This window comes from Carex rostrata, chromosome 15 (assembly GCF_964058835.1).
Source record: "Carex rostrata chromosome 15, lpCarRost1.2, whole genome shotgun sequence".
Lineage (NCBI taxonomy): Eukaryota > Viridiplantae > Streptophyta > Magnoliopsida > Poales > Cyperaceae > Carex > Carex rostrata.
Window position 1 is genome coordinate 9,923,594 of NC_135932.1, and position 14,673 is coordinate 9,938,266.

At 35.2% G+C, this 14,673-nt stretch overlaps 3 protein-coding genes across 3 annotated transcripts; all 3 read left to right on the forward strand.

Annotated features, from left to right (window-relative positions):
• The first annotated feature begins 355 nt into the window (after positions 1-355).
• On the forward strand, positions 356-4,276 carry LOC144566846 (eukaryotic peptide chain release factor subunit 1-3). The gene is made up of 4 exons (XM_078316881.1): positions 356-502; positions 1,338-1,649; positions 2,031-3,134; positions 3,856-4,276. The coding sequence occupies exons 2-3, from the start codon at positions 1,361-1,363 to the stop codon at positions 3,050-3,052; spliced, it is 1,311 nt and encodes a 436-aa protein (XP_078173007.1). The 5' UTR covers positions 356-502; positions 1,338-1,360; the 3' UTR covers positions 3,053-3,134; positions 3,856-4,276.
• A 2,050-nt stretch (positions 4,277-6,326) lies between these two features.
• On the forward strand, positions 6,327-10,181 carry LOC144566845 (Lung seven transmembrane receptor family protein). The gene is made up of 5 exons (XM_078316880.1): positions 6,327-6,692; positions 7,063-7,999; positions 8,265-8,360; positions 9,038-9,174; positions 9,759-10,181. Exons 1-5 carry the CDS (start codon positions 6,502-6,504, stop codon positions 9,931-9,933), a joined length of 1,536 nt encoding a protein of 511 aa, XP_078173006.1. The 5' UTR covers positions 6,327-6,501; the 3' UTR covers positions 9,934-10,181.
• Positions 10,182-11,067: 886 nt separating this feature from the next.
• Positions 11,068-12,192, forward strand: LOC144566727 (phospholipase A2-alpha-like). Its single transcript, XM_078316747.1, has 4 exons — positions 11,068-11,275; positions 11,442-11,478; positions 11,584-11,709; positions 11,819-12,192. The coding sequence occupies exons 1-4, from the start codon at positions 11,132-11,134 to the stop codon at positions 11,998-12,000; spliced, it is 489 nt and encodes a 162-aa protein (XP_078172873.1). The 5' UTR covers positions 11,068-11,131; the 3' UTR covers positions 12,001-12,192.
• Positions 12,193-14,673: the final 2,481 nt, after the last annotated feature.

The following is a 14,673-nucleotide window of genomic DNA, read 5'->3' on the forward strand; positions in this document are numbered from 1 at the left end:
TTGGCATCTTATGATGTACTAAGTCTAAATTTGTTTAGGAAGAAATAAAAAATTAAGAAAGTTTGGAGAACACGGATGAAAATTGAGTGCGAATCCTCTGAGATATCTCAACTTTTGAGTGATCGACGTGTACAGCGATTATTCGGCGATAGACTGGGGGCCAGTACTATTTGAGCTTTGAGATTCACGAAGAACGTATTTGAACGGTTGAGGTTTTCCAAAAAGTCACGCAAAATATGAGATATACCAGAGGATTCGAATTCATGGAAATTAACCCGAAACTGTAAATAGACAAGCCGACAAAGAAAAGAATCAATAAAAAACAGTATTACTTTTTTACAGCAGCCTATTTATTACCACCCAGAGTCCAGACCATTCTTCCTTCTCTTCCTCAATATCACGCTATCCCCAAATATCTCTTCCGATCAGATCCACCTTCGCCTTAGCGAATTGGTGAAGATCAGATCCACCTTCTCTTACAATCGGCGTAACTCGGAGTAAGGTGAGTCTCTTGCGATTCCACCGCCTTTTTTATTTTTATTTTTATTTTTTTCGCTTAAAACACAATTGGTCACCAAGTTGGATTGGAAAATCACCCAATTCTCGGATCCGATCGTGAGCTTCCGATGTTTAGATTTTCTAGACCATGCTAGCGACGCAAACTATTGCTTGCTATGCCTATGGTAGAAGGTACTAAGTTTAATTAGTTTAAGGTAGTTACAGGCAATACAATAGAGGGGATAAAGCTGGGACAAGCACAATTCGACTCCGATTGCAGAATTATTCCAAAATTAAGTATTGTTCAGAGATATGTAATTGTTGAGGTTCCTTCATAATCTGACTAACACTACTTGTGTTTAGTTTTCATGTTAATTCTACCTTTTGTCTTGATGTGTAGGGATGTTTCTTTCTTTTGGGCCTTATGATATATCTTTCACACACCTAGTATTCTTAAAATGCTAAGAAAAAGACTATTTTTTTTATATATTTTTTGCATTTTCTGAGGCTTTTAATGTACATATTGGAAACTGACATGTTTATATCAGAGAATATGAGTTTCTATGTGGATTTCGTTTATTTTCTTATGCCAAAACTTAAAACCTTCTATGATATTTCTTTGATACTTATTCTTAAAGTGCTAAGAAATAAGTATTTTGGATTAGCTGAGGTTATTAATGTACATATTGGTAATTGACATGTTTAGATCATAGGTTTTGAGTTACCATGTAAAATTCAACTTATTTTCTATGTAAGAACTTATTTTTTAATACTATGTTTTTGTATAATAAAACCAATGTTGATCTGGAGAATTCTCTCTTTTGAACTTCACATTTCAGGGGATCTACTTTATTTCTGAGAAATGGCAGATGCTCATGAAACTGACAAGAACATAGAGATATGGAAGATCAAGAAGCTGATTAAGGCACTGGAGTCGGCCCGAGGCAATGGGACGAGCATGATCTCTCTCATCTTGCCGCCTCGTGACCAGATCTCCCGTGCAACAAAAATGCTCGGTGATGAATATGGCACAGCTTCAAATATTAAGAGTCGCGTCAACCGCCAATCTGTTCTTGCGGCAATTACTTCAGCCCAGCAACGTCTCAAGCTGTACAACAAAGTGCCTCCCAACGGACTTGTTCTGTACACAGGTACTTTGTTATACAATGCATGTTTTCTGCTTATTTTTGGTTCCTTGATTTTTAATTGAGACCTTGTACAGACTTTTGCTAACACGGGCTTTGTGTGATAGACGTGTATGGACTGTAGCTTATATAACCCTGTACTGTTTTAATCATTTGCATCTTACATTCTTTTTTTCATCTTTCTGTCTTGGTTCATTGGGTGTTTAGTTTCCAACTGAAGGAATTTCTAAAACATTAATTGAGTGTTAGGCTAAAGGGTGTTGAATTTCAAAATTGGATTCAGCTGCTCTTTCTAAAATCTGTATCATACTTGTAAGGATTCCTACCATTAAGTTCCTATGTAACAACCAGCTGAGCAAGACACTAACTACATATAAACATTTTCAGGTACAATACTCACAGATGATGGAAAAGAGAAGAAGGTGACAATTGATTTTGAACCCTTCAAGCCAATTAATGCTTCTCTCTACCTCTGCGACAACAAGTTCCACACTGAGGCACTAAATGAACTCTTAGAATCGGATGACAAGTTTGGTTTCATTGTTATGGATGGCAATGGTACCTTATTTGGCACGCTAAGTGGGAACACGAGAGAAGTTCTCCACAAGTTCAGTGTTGACCTCCCTAAAAAGCATGGCCGTGGTGGTCAATCTGCTCTTCGTTTTGCACGGCTTCGCATGGAGAAGCGCCATAATTATGTTAGAAAAACAGCTGAGCTGGCAACCCAGTTTTTCATAAACCCTGCCACAAGCCAACCTAATGTGTCTGGGTTGATCTTAGCTGGGTCGGCTGATTTCAAAACCGAGCTGAGCCAGTCTGACATGTTCGACCCGCGTCTTCAAGCAAAAATTCTAAATGTGGTTGATGTGTCATATGGTGGTGAGAATGGCTTTAACCAAGCAATCGAATTATCAGCTGAGATCCTTGCCAATGTGAAATTCATTCAAGAGAAAAAGCTGATTGGCAAGTACTTTGAAGAGATAAGCCAAGATACTGGAAAGTATGTTTTTGGAGTGGATGATACATTAAAAGCCCTTGAATTGGGAGCAGTTGAGACTTTAATTGTGTGGGAGAATCTGGACATAAACCGGTACACATTGAAAAATAGCGCAACCGGAGAAATTATTATAAAACACTTGAACAAAGAGCAGGAGGCCGACCAGACTAATTTTCGTGATTCGACAACCAATGCTGAGCTGGAAGTGCAAGAGAAAATCCCTCTTTTAGAATGGTTTGCGAACGAGTACAAGAAATTCGGTTGCTCCCTTGAGTTTGTTACCAACAAATCACAGGAGGGATCTCAGTTCTGCAGGGGGTTTGGTGGCATTGGTGGAATTTTACGTTATCAGTTGGACATGAGGACTTTCGATGAGCTGTCTGATGACGAGGTTTACGATGAATCTGACTAGCAATTAGCCAATCAAATGCCAGGGCTGGTCCAGGAAGAAAGCACGCCGAGCAAAGAATTCACAATCAACCCATCTTGTTTGAGTAAGATTCATTTTCTTTTATTTAAATATAGTTTTTTTTTTTTTACTCTTGAGGTACTTGGTTGGGTTTGATATAGTGGCTGCTAAATTGGTTTCAGATAGTATAATACATGAAACATACATTAACTATAATAAATGCCCTCTACTCTTTTGGTGTGTTACAGACTATCTTAGTGTCTCACTTTCCTTCAATCCTTGATTGCATTTGATTTGCAATAATGATTTGACTCACCAATATTACTAGTTCGTCTTTTATCTTTGAAGCTCGAGGAGGAGATAAACAGGGGCGGAACTAGAAAATTTAAATAGGGGGCTAATCTATAAAATGTAATATATGAAAAAAACAAAAAAAAATGTGGCTAGTGGGAATTGATCCCATGATCTCACACATAACAACTGGAACTCAAACCATTAGACTACCAACAAACATTTGTTATTTTATGAGGGGTGCTAGGATATATAAAAGTTCCAAAAACTCAAAAGTTTAACTAAAGTTTAATATACATAATTAAGAATTTTAAAATCATGGGGTGGCTTAGCACCCCCTGATCAATACATAAATCCGCCCCTGGAGATAAATTTGAGAAGTGTAGTCTCAAATTTAAACAGTAAATCTGTAGTGTTTTAGTGTAGACTAATCAAGAAATGAAAAACAAAAAAAATTAACCTTGGGATCTAATTCATCGGTCTTTTGACAAATTGCATTTAATTATCTTGCCCAGGAGAGGTTAAAAAAGGGACGTGTGACCAGGCCAGCTTTTACAGTATGGAGCTGAAGATCGATGGGGCTATCTAAGATAGCAAATATTAATGGTATTTCACTTGTCATAATTAAGCCATATTATCTACTCCGGGACTCGGTATGTGTTTGTTCCACTTTTATCAGCAGGAATACTATCTGCGCTTTCCACCAACACTTATCAGTGTTTTTTAGTAGTTTTAATTGTTTGTCTTTGCAAAGGCGCCACCTAAAATATTACCTTCAATATTTAGTCTGGAGTTGCCTTGTGTGTGAGAAATAATTATGGGATTTTGTGTTGCTTATGGGGTTATGTTCTGTAATACAACTATGGTTGGTTATGGGATTATGTGTAAGAAACCCTGGTTATGTTTTGTAAAACTATCTTTGGTTTATTTGCTTGAGGTATGAGGGCTTTGCTCCTGCTGCTCAGGGAATTATTTATAAGGTTGTATTTTTAAATTGTCTGCTCTTTTCGAATTCCAAATGTCCACACGAGGACGAGCTCTTTTATAAACTTTATTAGTTTATCCCAGTTCTAGCTCTTAAAATAATATTATATATTCATATTGCCTGATTTTAAAAATTTGGTGACGTATTTTTGAATAGATGCGTTGATCAATTTTAAATGGATGCATGCGTTTACAAAGTATAAAATGAGAGAGGGGACCTGAATGTGTACATCTAGTTCTGTCTATAGTCTAAATCAATGGTTTAAATAGCGATTACAGCGGTATAGCGGGACAGTTAAAAAAAAAAGTGATTGCATTAAGTAGCTAGCTATATATCGCCCATAGAGCCATAACTTTCAGGGTCTGAAAAAGCTATAGTTAGCTATTTAGAACATTGGTCTAAATGCATGTATTTAGTTTGAACTTTTTAATTTAAATGCATGTATTTAGTATGAACTTTTTAATAGCTGCATGCATTTTAATTTAAATGCATGTATTTTAGTATTTGACTGTTCTTGTTGAAAATACATAATACATACTCGATGCATGTATTCAGCTCTAACATTGTCAAATATAATGAACGACTTCTCCATCTCATTAGCCAATAAGCCTTATCCTGACAACCACCATCACTCTTTCAATGAAAAAAACCTACGTATAACCTGACTGATTGGCTGACCGAGTGTTTTTGCTGTTGCATCATTACTCTTTTAATTGGATTGTCTACCTATTTATTTTTCTCATTAGCCTCGGACAATTTGGCCTAAGCAACTATATATGCTACCAGATAGAGATAAGCTAGTAATGGTAAAGCAATAACTTCCTTTAATACAATAATGCCAGGCTACCAGCATCTGACCAATTAAAAAAAACAACAAATATCCACAACCACCATCACACAGACACACATATTATCAAGTATCAACTATATCTAGTTAGTTAGAACCAGCTGCACCCTCAACTACCAATATCAACCAACCAAGTCTCGCAAGTTATTTGCATATCATATACTAGTATACTACAGAATATAACCTTTTTGACATGTAAAAATACTATATATATTAGGATATATTAGGACACTCAGCCATCACTATTCTTTAAATTCCTCCTTGAACAATGCAATCCTGTACAATATAACTCATGTGAATGTTCTCTACACCCGTTTTGGATGGCCTAAAAATCATGAATTTGTATCCTCTGTGAATCTTTTGAGTTAATGCATCTCGACCATCCCGATATGTTTTAAGATTTGTGCGGACTAGATCCACAATAATATTAAAGGACCTCCTATGTTAAAAGTAGGAGTCGGATTGACTCAGTTTAAAATCAGATGGTTTGATCTTCGTATTAAAGAATGTGCTTGGAGACAAAAATTTATATTTTACGGAGATATTTACAATTTGTTTGATAACTAGAAAATTACTATTTTTTAGGAAGATTGTGGATCATTTAAAAAGAATAATTTTATATAACAGTGGTACTATAGATTGTTAAATTTAAAAATTTAGTATTTTTGTTTTTGATTAAATTTTTTTTTATTGTGTATTATTTAGGACTTTTAACTTTAAAAAAAATAAAACATCAATTAATCTTAAATCTTAACGAGTTAGTTGACAAATTAGGAGTGAACTTAAATTAATAACAAGTTAAACACAAATTAATTAAGTCATTTAACTTAATAAACCGAGACGAACATACCCAATTTCCTCAAAATCGGTTGATTAACCGCCCTACTGGCGCTTCAACAATCCATGCGAACCGTTCGCCGCTCCGGTCGGTACGAAATCCATATGGAAGATTGAAGAACACACCTTCCAGTTCCTCTCCTTCACTGGAAATTACACGGTGAAACTGGCGTATATATAATATAATTACACCATCAAAGACACCCATTTGGCCATTTGTTTGTTTGCCGACACAACCCAGTGAATCAACCAGTAATAGTCAGACAAATGAGGGCCCACGTTTCTGTGAAATGGTCTATGTAATGTACCAAGCTAAGCTGGTCTACTCCTCTCTCCCCTTAGACGAGACGAGACGAGACGGGACCCAGACTGGTCACACTCTCCATCTACTGACCGCGCCAGAGCCAGATAGAAAAAGAGAGAGAGAGAGAGAAGCGTCTAACAAGCGATGCTTCACTGACTCCATCGATAGATCTTTCAGTTGCTTCTCCAATGGATCTCATTCTCCTGCTCTCATATCTTTCTATTATTCTCTCACTTCTTCATACAAATGGGGTCGGCGTCGGGGTCGAGGGATCGATTCACACTTACCACTTCGAGCCTTTTAATGAGGTGGGAAATGCGTTTCTTCTCTCCGGTGGCAGTGAGGGGATTGTTGCCTCCGATTGGAACTCCTATATCAAGTAACTTCACTTAATTCACTTAATTCTATTCTTTTCTTCCTTCTTAAGATCCGACTATCAGGTATTTCATTTGCAGCTCAAATTGAACTATGAGGTACACTTGGAATCTGATTCCAGTTTTGTTAGTTGGATTCAGTGGCTAGATATCAGATCCCTCAACTGCAATCAATTACAGCCAGATTCTTTTACTGAATGATGATATGGTTTTATGGAAGCTTAGATACCAAGGTAGGAGGTCTTGTTAAGCTCGACTAATTCACATAAACAAAGTGAAGCATAGAGGATGGTTATGTTATTTTGTTTGAAAAAAAAACTGTTATTTCGATGTTGATGTATTCCAGAATCGGAACTAACATTTTCTGAATACCAGATTTGACAACATAACTTTCTGGCGAACCAAGGAGGCAGCTGACCTACACTCAAGCATGGGGCACAGCACCGGGCTCATCCAAGCAATTGTATTTGAGGCAGCCGATAGAGATGACATTGGTGGATCTGCATATGGTGGCACAAGATCCATTTGTTGTACCCCTGATCTGGCAAAAACTACCAGTTGCAAACAAGGCGAGGTCATAAGGCGCCCCTCAGCACTTGATCTAAACTGGCCTATTGTACTGAACACTCATTTTAGTGGCAATTTTATTTCTGCCAAAATGCTCAACCAAAAAGTTAACATTTCCAAAACAGGCATGTACAACTTGTTTTTTATATCTTGTGATCCGAAATTGAGGGGGCTTACAATGAGCGGAAAGACTGTGTGGAAAAACCCTAATGGGTATTTACCGGGTCGGATGGCCCCGTTAATGACATTTTACATCTTCATGTCACTGGCTTATGTGGCTTTGATGGTAGTGTGGTTTTTTCAATACATGAGGTTTTGGAGGGAGATACTACCTATTCAAAATTGGATAACTCTAGTTATTGCTCTTGGTTTATTAGAAATGACATTATGGTATTGTGAATATTTGAATTTCAACCATGTCGGAGTTCGGCCAGTTGGCATCACCACTTGGGTTGTGACCGTTGGAGCAGTTAGAAAAACTGTTTCAAGGCTTCTTATATTGTCTATATCAATGGGATATGGCGTTGTGAGGCCGACTTTGGGGGGTCTCACATCAAAAGTTTTACTTCTTGGGGTCACATACTTTTTTGCCACCGAGTCATTGGATTTTGCGGAGAATGTGGGGACAATCAATGACATTTCTGGGAAGGCACGACTGCTCCTTGTACTTCCTGCTGCCTTCTTAAACTCTTTTCTCGTTTTGTGGATCTTCACTTCTCTTTCTCGGACTTTGGAAATACTTCAGGTAGATATTTCCATTCTTTTTCTTTCTTTGTACGAAATAGGAATGCCTTGCAGTTGTGTGCTCTCACTACCTAAGTACTGTACCACACTGTAATTTAACAACTAAATAACGGAAGGTAAGCAATAAGAAAAGAATTAAAAAGGCATTGCCAAACTGTAGCCAGTACCAGGCAGTTAGTCATCCTTTGCTGACTAGTACAGCATCAGCACCAGCATCAACTATGATATGAGTCTAAAATTATGCTACAATTTCGGTTTAATATTAGGCAAAGAGAAGTTCTGTGAAGCTGGAGATCTATAGAAAGTTTACTAATGCCTTGGCAGTTTTTGTGATAGCTTCAGTTGCCTGGATTGGTTATGAGGTATGTATTGTTGTGATCTTTGATTGTTAATTACTTCTTTAAATCCCATTTTTCAGCATACACTATGTATTTCCAAGAAACTCAACCTTTGTGGGTTGCACATTGAGAATAGAGGTGAGTTCTAGTATTTTGAAAACTTTGCCTACCTGATTTTAATAGATAGTCATGACAGAGAGATGACCGTGATATAAAAAAGACGTTGCTGTGTTATTTCATGACAATTATAGTAGTGCTTTTAGAGATAAAGTTAAAAGTAATAAGTGGTATTTATGAACACTTGGTGGTAAATACATTTTCTGTAATATGCAGATGAACTGTTAAAAAATATACACAGAGGGGGAATCACTTGATAATTTTTTATTTTGTACCATGCATATAAAAAATGATGAGAGTTGGTAAACGTTTCACCGTACACCAAGTGACTTGAAATTTCAATGGTCCTAATTAAGAGTCCTTGATGCATCATCAAACAATACTTACGATTGTCAATAACAAACCTATAAATTTCATTTTTTGATTTCTATTTTTATGTATTTTTAAAAAAAAAAAACTGTTATTAAGATTGTCAAAATAACCATTGTCAAGTGATCCCTCCTCATATATAAAACAGTGTGATACTTGCATCCAGTAAAATAATATAATTGTCTCATATTATATTGCTTTTAAATTGTATATAGGTGTATTTTAAAGCAACAGACCCCTTCAGTGAGAGGTGGCAGAGTGCATGGATCATTACTGCCTTTTGGGACATTATTGCTTTCCTCCTGCTTTTTGTTGTTTGTTACTTGTGGGCCCCTTCTCAAAGTGCGCAGAGGTAACTTTCTACATTTCCAAACTAAATATTATTATTATAAACTTCTAGTATGGTATATGAATAAACTATCAAATTTTGGTGTTTCTGGAAAATTGAAGCTCCAAAAGGTGCACTTGACCATACTTCAGTGGGGATTTCCAAATTTTCATTTTTATTGCTTTATCATATCTCCTCTTAAATTGCATTCTATATAGTTTGTGTATTCATGGTAACTGAGGCTTACTTATTTAGGATAAACTGACTAATTATTGAAGCATCATGATGCAACCGTGAGCTAATTGTCTTGGATTCTGAATATGAATGATCTAGGCTTTGGTGCACAATTATGGGTCAGTTTAGGGCTAATATTACATTATTACCTAAATTGCAAAAAATTGGAGTTGGCACCTTACAATACCCTTACGATTTCAATTAATACCTGCACCATTTTGTACCAGCTCAACACATCAACAATAATTATATGAAAGCTTTTAATTTTTGATGCTTGCCAACCGACACACACTGACGTCCAACAAACAACACACTAAGGCTGACAAACCAATATTCATTTAGTAAAAGTGGTAGTATGAATTTTTAAAATGCAGATATGCATATGCTGGTGAGGCTGTTGATGAAGACGATGAAGAGGCACAATCATTGGCTAAGGGAAATTCAGATGGTGATATAGCAATGACGAAGGTTGATAAAGAGAGGAGTAATGGTGGGCCTGCACATCCCTCTAGTCTAGATGATGAAGGCGAAGAGGATAAGAGAGAATAATGTATATTTTCATAATTAGGATATGGTGCCTTTTTTTTTTTTTTAGTTTTCTTACCCTGGGTTATATCGTTGTTTATTTCTGTTCTCTGCTTCTTCTCCTGCTCGGAGGAGTTAGGGTTAGTTTTGGGCCTCAGAGACTTTAGCAAACTGTAAGTACTTAGTGCTTTGGTAATGTCTGGTTTTTCTAAAGAACTGCTGTTTCTGGCATTTGAGAAGCAAAAGGTTTTTCTAAAGGACTTGAGCTCATATTGGCATGAGCAGGACCTAGTTTCTTTTGATTAATAAAACTCTGTATGTGAATATTTGTTGGCATTAGCATGACCTAGTCTTAGATGAGTAGCATCTTTTGAGATTGTAAACAGAGTTCATCTGGCCCTAGCCCCAGCCTATAATATAGGAGTCTTTAATATTAGTGCAAATCTAAATATGTATGAATCTTAAAACTGATTGGACTCAAAATGGAATATATTCCATTTTGAGTTAATGCAGAGGATACGAATTCGTCTTAGATAAGTGATAGATAAGCCTTAGTTTTGGGCTTTTGGCCAATGACCTAGAAGGCTAGAATAGATTTGTATGACTCGGCAGCTTCCAACTGCAACAAGATATCATGAAATCATTCATTGCCATTGGCGTATAAGAAGAGTTAACAATTAATTAATTAATTAATTAATATAATATAATATAAATCTCGTTCCAAGTTGAAATGGTTATATAATTAATATATGGGAATATGATGTTTTCCTGGAATCAATAAGCCAAGGAGGCGGCTCATCTGTCCCCTTAATTTGGTAAGAAAAATGCGTCAATTTGATTGATGCACACAGCACACACTCGGATCCAAGCAAGAATTGACGTCAACAAAATAACTAACAAACACATTCATGGATCCATCCGCTAGCTACTTACAACTTAGAAGCCCTTCCGATGTCATTTTTTACATGTCTACCAAATTAGTCCTCTTAATCAAGACTAGTAGATGAGAGCCGTTTTGACCTTAAACCCCATAAAATGGGTTCCTTTTGGTTGGAACATACTCTACAAAGCTTCCTCAAGCATATAATAAATCCTATATATATACATACATGTCTAAAAATTATGTTCCATCAACTAATATTTTCTTCTTCCTCAGAAGCTAATCATTTCTCTCTCTCTCATACACATAAACACACGCATAGAATAATTAAACAGGGATAAAATGGTTTGTAAAAGAAGGCAGATAAATCCCTTGAAGCAAATAGTGCTTAAATTGTTGTGGCACCAATTTATTATCCTTCTCTTCGCTGCTGTAGGATCTTCCGATATCATCGACTTCGGGATGCCACCTGCTGTTGATTCCTCGGTATGAATCTCAATCAATCTAAAGTTTTTTTGTGTTTTTTATTTTATTTTTAAGAACATTCTTTTTTTTTTTCTTTTTTCCTAATTAACATATTCTACTTATGGACCACTTAATTAAATTGAAAAACATAAATTAATACAGGCTATAATGTTGAATTAATTAACAGGAATGCAGCCGGACATGCCAGTCAGATTTCTGCTCAGGTGAGATAAACTGTACAAAATATCAAATATTGTTATTTGAGATGGCAAAATTGAATTTGTGAATGTTTTACTTTATTTTTAATTGTATTTGTTTGCTGCTTCTAGAGCCACTGCTGCTGAAGTACGGGAAGTTTTGCGGAGTCTCCTACACCGGTTGCCCAGGAGAGGCCCCGTGCGATGATGTCGACGCATGCTGCATGTTCCATGACTCGTGTGTTGCCGCTAGTAACAGTAATTTCTCCCCCTACCCTCCAAAAAAAAAACTAACCAAGTTCAAGATTAATATTATATCTAAGTTTTTTTTTTTTTTTTTTAATCTTCTTGTAATTTTTGTTGTCAGATGATTACTTGAGCACAGTGTGCAATGAGAGCTTGCTGAGCTGTCTTGGAATGGTGAAGAACGCAGGAGGACAGAAGAAGACGTTTGAGGGGAATACATGCTCCGCAGAGGAGGTGTCCGACGTAATATCGTCAGTGGTCGAGGCGGCTATCGTAGCCAAGAGAGTCCTTAATAAGCCATAGTGGCACAATTATTAGGGTGTTCAATTTGGTTTCACAATTAATATTTTGGTGTTTCTCCAAAAAAAAAAGAAATTAAAAAGTTTTTTTTTTAAGATTGTGAATATTTCGTTGGATGTGAAATTTGTTTCTCTTTCAATTTTAAAGATTCTTTTTTTTTTTCCTTTCTGTTTTGTTTCTATATATGCATGTATAGCTCTGAGTTAAATAAAATGTTGATAAGTATGTATATGTGACTACTCATTACTCATGCAATATTTTCTGACTAGCGTATATATTTTGATGACCGCATGTGTTAACAAAAAACAATATGTTAGGAAATATTAGTGCAACTAACCCAACTATTGCGTACTCTTATCATCTACCTTATTCTGAATTCTGAAATCAGATAAGGTATGTGTGTGTGTATGTATATATGGATGCCTTCCCTCGGTGATGAAAAATAACTTTTTATGGAGTAGCTATGCAATTACATATATTTTTCTTGGTAAAAGTAAAAATTGAAGTTCAAGCCACTAAATTATTTAATATCTTTGTTATTATAACAAAAAAAAAATTTACCTGGTTTCGAATTTATGATCAACCACATCAGAAATCATGTATCTTTACAATTACATCTATTTGAACTTACTGTCGATGAAACTTGTTTGCTAGTACTCTGTGATTGATTAATTATTTAATTGCTAGTGTCTTGAATATAAGTAATTGGAGACACGATTATTCATAGTTTTTGTTCAAATTTAGCTTAATACTACAAAAATAGACCACTATGATATGTAAAAGTAAAAAGTGAATATTTTCGAAGATATACCGACATAAAGTACTACATTTTCTGAATGCACGCATCGGTAGAAGTATCTGCTAAAATATCGTCGGCAAAAATCATTTTTATCCTAGTGCGGGAATAGTGACACATTTTTGTAGTAAATCATGAAAAAATTATAGCAATTAATTGGGAGCTTATCCAACATTATTTGCACATTATAATGGTTTATTACCGTCTGATGAAATTTTAATGATATTGATTGTATAAAATTATAACAAAATTAACTTAAAAAATGGAGATAATCTAAACCCTCTAATGATGGTAAGAGTTAGTTCGGAAGCTGCACGACATCGATGAAAAAAAAAAATTATTCGTCGATTTCTTGGGACATTTTCCATTGCAATAGAATATTGCAAGTTGATTTTTGTATGATTTATCATGATATGATATTATAGTACAACCAACGTATGCAAATATGCGTAGAAACTTTTCTTGATATTTTTTACTAACCAAAAAAAAGAAAAGAAAACTTAGACATTTAATTGATACTATGTGTGGACCGGATCTTAGTACACTTTTATAAAATACTCTTATCAAATTATCCAACAAAATATCCTCTTAAATTTTTTGTCAAAATGTTCTAATTAATGTATCATACTTTTCTTCTCCCTCTCTCTCCTCTTCTCAGTTTACTCTCATTTATTCTTTATATTCACTTTTTTTTTTCTTGAAAAAAAGTCGATACCCGTTTCATTTTACTGAAACAAGTTAATTACTAGATTAATCAGAGAAACAACATGTAGATTGTGCACCGCACTAGTGCTAATACGATCAACACAAAGCCCAACATAAAGATGAATAAAGCGGTGCTTTATGCGGTGCGATAAGCGAAACAAAAAAGGAAAAAGGCAAAGCTCCTCTCGTTGAGCTCATTCCATCGTATTGAGTATCGGACTGAAGTAACAGATCAATCGCGGGTGCCTTCTCCTCTTCGGTGATGAAAAGGCAAGTGATCTTCTGTCTGTGTACAAAAATATACCTTCCGTTTTTAGTTTGATGTTTGTGTTGTTTTGTGCTGTTTTCTGTCTCTTTCTATGCCTTTCTTTTTCTTTCTTTTTTTTGTTTATTTTCTGTTTAGATATGATTATTCTCGACTGGTTGATTTATTTCTCAATCTAGTTTGATTCAGTACCTTCTCAGTTGATAGGTGACTATTCTGGTCCGGTCAATTCAATTTCCAGTCTTATTTGGATTTAGTGCATTCTCAACTATGATATGCGTAGGAAACCACCACTAGACTTATATCGCTTCAATCAAACAAGTAATTGTGGGAGTTAACTTGATGTATGGAGTGATATCTAAATTAATTTCCGTGACATTATTTTATTGCAATGGAGTACTGCATTTTTTTTATTTATCGTTATAATAATATGTAATTTTGCATTATTTTTTGCTATTAATATTTCGCCAAAAAAAGAAGAAGATAAATATCAACCTTTTGATTATCATTATGAGAAGGATTGTTGGAAAGACGTAATTCTTAATTATTTTAATATACTTTATATAGTGTAGATTTTTTTTAAAAATCAATCCTAATTTTATTGCTTTTAAAAAAATTCTGGTTGAACACAGTTCAAATTTTATAATTTCTTGTGCGAGACTGATTAAAATGAATTAACTAATTTTCAGTATGTAAATATAAGCCCCTAGTACATTACCGTAGAAATTGAAAGGATCGTGCTTTTAGAGCTTGATTATCTATTATTGCAATTCCATTATCATGTTTGACAAAATTGATAAGGGAATATATATGATAATGTTTGATTTTCTGTTATTACAATTCCATAATTTATGACTATTATTTTGTCCACAAATAAAGTGGAATTTTTGGATTTCCATTCAAAAGAAAT

Coding starts and splice junctions, on each gene's coding strand:
- LOC144566846 (XM_078316881.1), top strand. CDS start 1,361: ATGGCAGATGCTCATGAAACTGACAAGAACATAGAGATATGGAAGATC. Junction 1,650..2,030: donor CGGACTTGTTCTGTACACAG/GTACTTTGTTAT, acceptor AAACATTTTCAG/GTACAATACTCACAGATGAT.
- LOC144566845 (XM_078316880.1), top strand. CDS start 6,502: ATGGATCTCATTCTCCTGCTCTCATATCTTTCTATTATTCTCTCACTT. Junction 6,693..7,062: donor GATTGGAACTCCTATATCAA/GTAACTTCACTT, acceptor TCTGAATACCAG/ATTTGACAACATAACTTTCT. Junction 9,175..9,758: donor CCTTCTCAAAGTGCGCAGAG/GTAACTTTCTAC, acceptor TTTAAAATGCAG/ATATGCATATGCTGGTGAGG.
- LOC144566727 (XM_078316747.1), top strand. CDS start 11,132: ATGGTTTGTAAAAGAAGGCAGATAAATCCCTTGAAGCAAATAGTGCTT. Junction 11,276..11,441: donor CACCTGCTGTTGATTCCTCG/GTATGAATCTCA, acceptor ATTAATTAACAG/GAATGCAGCCGGACATGCCA. Junction 11,479..11,583: donor CCAGTCAGATTTCTGCTCAG/GTGAGATAAACT, acceptor TGCTGCTTCTAG/AGCCACTGCTGCTGAAGTAC.